The sequence below is a fragment of the Urocitellus parryii genome, chromosome 3 (genome assembly GCF_045843805.1).
Source record: "Urocitellus parryii isolate mUroPar1 chromosome 3, mUroPar1.hap1, whole genome shotgun sequence".
Lineage (NCBI taxonomy): Eukaryota > Metazoa > Chordata > Mammalia > Rodentia > Sciuridae > Urocitellus > Urocitellus parryii.
Genome location: NC_135533.1, coordinates 17,927,739 through 17,934,415, shown reverse-complemented (window position 1 = coordinate 17,934,415; position 6,677 = coordinate 17,927,739). Strand labels below are relative to the sequence as shown.

At 38.4% G+C, this 6,677-nt stretch overlaps 1 protein-coding gene and 1 long non-coding RNA gene across 3 annotated transcripts in view; one reads left to right on the top strand and one right to left on the bottom strand.

Moving 5' to 3' along the window:
- LOC113189665 (uncharacterized) overlaps positions 1 to 6,677 on the top strand; it is a 173,128-nt gene that overhangs the window by 163,586 nt on the left and 2,865 nt on the right. The window contains exons 2-4 of the long non-coding RNA XR_013343326.1: positions 5,099 to 5,201; positions 5,294 to 5,388; positions 5,867 to 5,954. This is a non-coding gene — a long non-coding RNA (uncharacterized LOC113189665). The remainder of the gene's footprint in view (positions 1 to 5,098; positions 5,202 to 5,293; positions 5,389 to 5,866; positions 5,955 to 6,677) is intronic.
- Slc13a4 (solute carrier family 13 member 4) overlaps positions 5,979 to 6,677 on the bottom strand; it is a 42,104-nt gene continuing 41,405 nt past the window's right edge. For both annotated transcript variants that reach the window (XM_026398558.2, XM_026398557.2), the window contains one exon: positions 5,979 to 6,288. In XM_026398558.2, coding sequence (XP_026254343.2) covers positions 6,151 to 6,288 — 138 coding nt within the window. In that variant the 3' untranslated portion in view covers positions 5,979 to 6,150. The remainder of the gene's footprint in view (positions 6,289 to 6,677) is intronic.

The window sequence follows — 6,677 nt, the reverse complement described above, 5'->3', positions numbered from 1 at the left end:
CTAATGGCATTCACAGTCTATTTAGCCTGCATGTTTTTCCTTAATGATGTATTTGATCTGACTCTTTTTCCTCAAAAGAATCATTCTTGGGATTACAGGTACATTTGACATTTTATCATGGGTAAGTGTGAAATTGTTGATAAAGGAAATGCTAAGACTTTTTATATTAAAAGATATATTTACATTATAACTTCATAGTGCTTCTCCTAAGAAAAATGTAGTTCTACATATAATTTTTTTTTTTTTTTTTTAATTGAAGTCTTGTTGCCTAGGCTAGTCTTAAACTCTAGGGCTCAAGCAATCTCCCCATCTCAGCCTCCTGAATGCTGGGAGAACAGGTACATCAATATGCCTTTTTTTTTTTTTTTTTTTAATTTTTTTTTTTTCCTAGTACTAGAGATCAAACACAGGATTTCACACAAGCAGGGCCAACACATTACCAGTACATCTCCAGCCCTTTTTTATTCTTTCTTTTCTTTTTCTTTTTTTTTTTTTTTGTGTGTGATACTGAAGATTGAATCCAGAAGCACTTTCCACTGAGCTATATCCCAGCCCTTTTAATTTAAGACAGATTTTGCTAAATAGCTGAGGCCAACCTTTAACTTAAGACCCTCCTTTTCAACCTTCCAAATAATTAGGAATACAGATATGCATCACCATGTCCAGCTTTTATTTTGAGACAGGGTCTTGCTAATTTGCCCAGGCTGGCCTTAAATTTGTGATCCTCCTGCCTCAGCTTCTCAAGTAGCTGGGATTATAGGTGCCCCATAAATAATTTGAATTTTTTTAAATTAATAATATTTTAGTAGGTAACTTTTCCAATGGGTGAAGATACAGAAGTGATTTCATGTAAACACAGGACCTGTCTCATCCCTATCCTCTTTATTTTTAGCTCTTCTTCCTTGGGCAGTCACTGTTACACATTCCCAATTTACTTTTGAGGAAGAGTCTTTTCCTAAACATGTCTATATGCAAATGGTAACAAACTATACATAATTGTTTTTCTTAATGGAGCTCATTCTGTATCAGCATGTAAGGAACAAGAAGCCTTACTTCTTTTTTGGCTGTATACAATTCTATTGAATGGATGAACCATAATTAATCTGTTACTAAAGATTGTTTAAATTATTCTTTTCTATTACAATGATAACATAAAACCTAATGTTATTATGTATACCTCTGCAGGGTATAGCTGTAAGATATAAGTCCTAAAACTATATTTGCACTTATAGAGGTAAATACCCATTTCATTTTTTGTTTCAGAGGGCTTGTTGGGTAGCTTTGTCAGTAATGCCTTTCTGAAGGCATTTTAGCAGAATCAAAACACTGGAAGGATTACTTAGAGACAACTTTTTTTAGTGATAACACCAATCCTATATGTGATTCCAAATAAAGTGATTCTGATTTTCTTTGAAAACATACATGATGATAAATTTTATCCCTGTAAAGATCATCCTCCAGTGAGACAGATTAGGATCAAATTATGGTTTGGCTTCTCCCTTGTAGTTCGAAGTGGGCAAATGGCTTATTCTTTCTGAAACTCTGCATTAATCTGTAAGATTTGGATGTAATACCTACCTCATAGGATTTTCATGAGAAATAAATAATGTATATGGTGTGCTTTTCAAATTGTCCAATAAATAGTAGATATTAGTCCAAATATGTTGCCTTTTGGTCAGGATATTTTTGTATTTCTGCAATCACTTTTGGAACCAGTGCATAAACATGCAGAATGTGGTGTTATTCTGTGGTGTTAGATACTGATGAAAGTTCACAGTATCCACCTTAATCATACTGCCTCACTCACAATTTGATATTGAATAATCAGAATTAACTACAGCCTTGAAGAATGAAGGTCCACCATTATGAAATAGAAAACTTCAGGATTGATATTGGAAACTTAATAAGTACATTAAACTTGAAAGATTTAGAATGTAACCCTCCCAAACAAAACATAATCGAAGGCAGCAAAATAAAACCAAATTAATCATTTAAAATTGTCAAAAAGGCAGAATTCTATGAGTTGAACTTACTACTTGACATCTGTAGACTTTTTTAATTTGGTATTTTACAGAATTAAGCAGTTATCTGCTCAGTTAAAGAAGCAATTTTATTTTTCTAATTCAGTTTTCATCTGTATAACTACAGAGAAGCTGTGTGGCTTTCCTAGTTGTCTGTACATATTAGTTCATATGTATATGTGTAATGTTTTCATTTCCAGTGAGCAGTTCACGCCCTAGATACTGTAATGGTGTTTGTTTTTCTGCTGAGGTCTCCCATATTTAAGTGCTTTTTCTGAGCTATTCCTCCTGAAGGAACACTGTATACTATACTGGAACAAATGAGACTTCTGAAACATCCAGTCTGGGTTTTGCACGTAGCATTGCCATTCCTTATTCAGATGAATGGATTCTTTTTCTCCACTTTAGGGCCTTGCCTTACAGAAAGAAACAGGGCAGTGAAAGGAAAATATTTTGAGGCTTGCCTGTAGGGAGTATGTGACACTTAAAATTTTAATATTCAGCTTATACTTTTCCTAAATTTGGTTGCAACATTCATTTAGGTACTAAAGTCCTAATGGGTGGGTGGCTTGTTCTACAAGGCACTGGATAAGAAAAAAGAACTGAGAAAAGGGAGATTTTGTGGAAAGTGCCCACCCAGGGTGGAGTGTTGCAAAACCTGGGTCCTGGGCCTGCTAGAATCACTGCCTCAGTGATAGGACTGTGTGAAAGTGGAGTCACACTGTCATACATGTACAGTTGTTCAGAACTGGGACAAAAGAAAGGTGCCATGTAAACAGTTGAGATGTGCTCAGCATTCCTTCAGTGAGGCAGCCCCAGGGTAAGCTACCAGTGTACTCAGGGTCTCAGTTCCCTTTGTCTTCTAATGGTTTAAGCATCTTGGCAATATGGTGGGATGTTCATAGAAATATTTTTTCAAACAATGTAGTCCCCACATGCAAATGGCCAGCTAAATTCATTTGGTATACACAGGGGATTTGTTCTAGCCCCCCTCCTCACTCATGGACACCAAAATCTGCAGATTTTCAAGTTCCTTATATGCAATGGTATAATATCCTCATATAACCCATAACATCCTCCTGTGCACTTGAGATTACTTATAACAATACAATGTAAATGCTATGTAAATAATGACAGGGAACAAAGTCTATATGCTCAGTACTGATGCAATTTTTTAAAAATATTTTCAGTCCAGTATGATTGAAGCTACTAAGGCAAAACCTGTGGATACAGAGGGCAGCTATACTTCATTTGATGTTCAGCTAAAGAAATAGGGATCTATTCTGACATTGAAGGGAAAAGTAGCAATTTTTAAAAATTGAAACATGGTGGAATATGAGTCTTTGTGACATGTAAATGCCAGTATAAGACTGTATACCATGTACTTTGGTGACTTAAAGGAATTTCAAAGGCAACATTGACTGAGCAAATTTAATATGTAATTGACTTGAGAGTAAGATGCAACTAAGTGGCTCTCACTCTCAGTTTCATCATCAGGAAAATTACCTGGTATAAGATGATCATCTAAAGGTTTTTCATCCATGTACATTAAAAGATAAAAATCAAATAATATGAAGAGACAAGACTACTGAGAAGGGCTAGAAGTTATCCAACAATGGGAGGACAAGGAGTTTTTTTGTTTCTGTTTTTGTTTTGGTACTGGAGATTGAACCCCCAGGGGTGCTTAACCACTGAGCCATATTCCCAGCCCTTAAAATTTATTTAGAGACAGGGTCTCTATAAGTTGCTTAGGGTCTCAGTAAGTTGCTGAGGCTGACTTTGAACTCAGTCCTTCTGCCTTAGCTTTCTGAGTCACTGGGATTACAGTCATGAATCACTGCACCTTAATAATTAATAACTCCTAGGCGTTATTAATTATATCTTCCATTTCCTGTCACTGGAATGGGCAATCTCATTTGACTTGAATCTGGATTTAGGAAAAAATGGTACTGTTCTTAAGAGCAGCCAGTAGAACAGATTGAAACAAATGAGCTTTCTAAACCAGCGGGATGAATACACCTGCTAATGGAGCATTGGCTGCAGCTGCAGTGGAAAATTGGCGCTGCTTCCCCTTTAGCAGTGACTCAGGGTCCCAAGTAGCTAAACAGTGCTGAACAGTGGCCAGTAATCCACTTAAGTTCTAAGTCATCTTATTCTCTTTATACTTAGTTCTGAGTCAAATTATTCTCTCTTTATACTTACACTCCTGGAATCTTACTGATTTTCTGTGCCTTTGTCTTGTTTTCTGACTTGGCGTAGGGTCTGTGTAGGGTTGAGAAATATGATGATTTGGCTGCCTTGACAATAGTAGCAACACCCTGACCTTTGAAGCAGATTGATTGGAGGGATGCTGACTTGATCAAACCAGTTGTAGCATACCTAACAATGGGCATTTCATTTGATCCCTGAGATCTTTACTTTTAAAATTGGCCAGATATCCACTAAGCTAATAAGCAGGACAAAAGCAGTAACATTCCCAGTTAGACATGGCCAATCACATTTTGAATCCACAGGGGATTTGTTCTAGCCCCTCTGTGGTTGGAGTGTGTTGTTAACTGGCACACACACACACACACAAAAAAAAAAAAAAAAAAAAAACCCAAAACAAAAACAAAACAACTTTATAACTCAGACACTTGAAAAACTAAAGGAGTGATTTTATAGATAAATTATTGTGGGAAAACTGCACATGATATTGACAGTATCTTAAAATTAGTTACTACAGTGCAAAACTATGGGGGACTATTTTTTCCTTAAGATGTATTAAGTAAGCAACTGATTGTTGAAATTGGAAATACTTTTTTTTTTTTTTTAAAGAGAGAGTGAGAGGAGAGAGAGAGAGAGAATTTTTAATATTTATTTTCTAGTTCTCGGTGGACACAACATCTTTGTTGGTATGTGGTGCTGAGGATCGAACCCGGGCCGCACGCATGCCAGGCAAGTGCGATACCGCTTGAGCCACATCTCCAGCCCCAAAATTGGAAATACTTAATGACAACAAACTTGGAGGGATAGAGAGCTATATCCAGCCATGCAACAAGGACATCTCATGAAAAAAATTGCTTGATCTACAGGAGGAATAAGGCCTTGCCTTGCAGAGTGATTCTTATTGGGAGCATTTATTGAGCAGGTACAGCTTACTACATCATAGAAGTTGCCAGGGGAATTCAAGAGATGCAGGTATCTCCTTCCCCTCAGGGGGCTTACCAACAGGAAAGAAGTGATTGACATGTTGGACCTTTGGGTTATACTTACATACTTTGTCTTTTCAGGAATGAACTACTCATTAAGTCCAGAAGCAAGCCAGCATGATACCAATAAAAGTGATGTGGTCTTAATTATAGTTTTGGTCTCCCTAACAAGACAGGTATGAATGTTTTCCCTCCCTCCCCACCTGTAGCCAAGGCAATGGTATTTCCAGTTAGTGAGTGGAGAAAGAAGCTAATTCAATGTGTCTTTTTTCTACTTCCTTCTCCTTTGATAAAGTGAATAATACCAGCTTTTCTTCTAAAGAGGAACACTATTTCTTTATAGAATTTTGTGTCAAAGGGGAGCCATTGGAAAGATGGAAGCCATTTTTTAAAACTGAATCAAGATAGTAATAAAAGAGGCTTTTTTTGTGAAGAGAACTTAGGATAGAAAACTTGAGATGGCTCAAGTTCTGGGTAAGGTTCCCCCAAAATAGAGTCGCTCTTTTCACCATCTGCATAGGTAGAACGATGTGCATGTCTCCTTCAACTCCTAAGGAGGCACTACAAATAACAAAACCTAGTGAGGCCAGTCAGTTTGAGAGGCTTCGCCCTTCAGGGGCAATTAAGACAGGCTTTCTTTTTTTTCTGTCTTAGGAAGAGTAGATTGGAAAGACTGGACCCAAGGAAGAAAGATCAGTTTTTGGTTTCTTGAGCTGTGATGCTAAGGCAGGTAGGCAGCCAGGTAAGAAGACATCAACCACCCAGCCCATGCCTGTGGTGATTGCAGGGTCCCTGCACTTCAAGGTTCAGATGGCAGGATCTTCTGGCACCGCTGCCTTCAGTGTGTTTCTGGGGCATGCTCCTGGTAATTTTCTTTGCCTGTGGTTCAGGTTGTGCTCAGCGCAACTCCTTCAACTGAGCCAGGTTATCCACTTGTGTTAGGCCTGATTGGTGATGTTATTGACCTTCGCCCAGGCTGGAAAAGTGTCCAGGTGGAAGAGGCTAACGCCCCAGGTGTTGATGGCCACCATCACTATCACCAGGCCAATGACATTGACTCCCAGGCCAGCTTTCACCTGCAGGACACAAGCCAGCACAGATCCCTAAGTGAGCGCTTCCTGGGCTCCCAGCTAAGCCTTGCTCCACCCAGGTGGCCCTGATTGTTCACTGACTGCCTGGGATGCTCAAGTGTTGCATTATGGGGTGGCACAGGACCGTGGAAGGACCAGAAAAATAGGAGGGATTAGGACTGGGTGAGGACAATTAGAATCATCTCCACTTCTTGCCTGTAGTCTTCCCTCTAGGAAGTGGAATCCCAGGAAGTCTGTTAGTTATTTAGGATGTTGAGAGTTATTTTTGCAGTGAAATGTGTTAACAAAATTAAACAGCTCTTTAAAGCAGGAACTTCTCAGAGCTTTACGTGCTCATACACACAAGGAACTTGCAGGGGTTATATTATATGAAG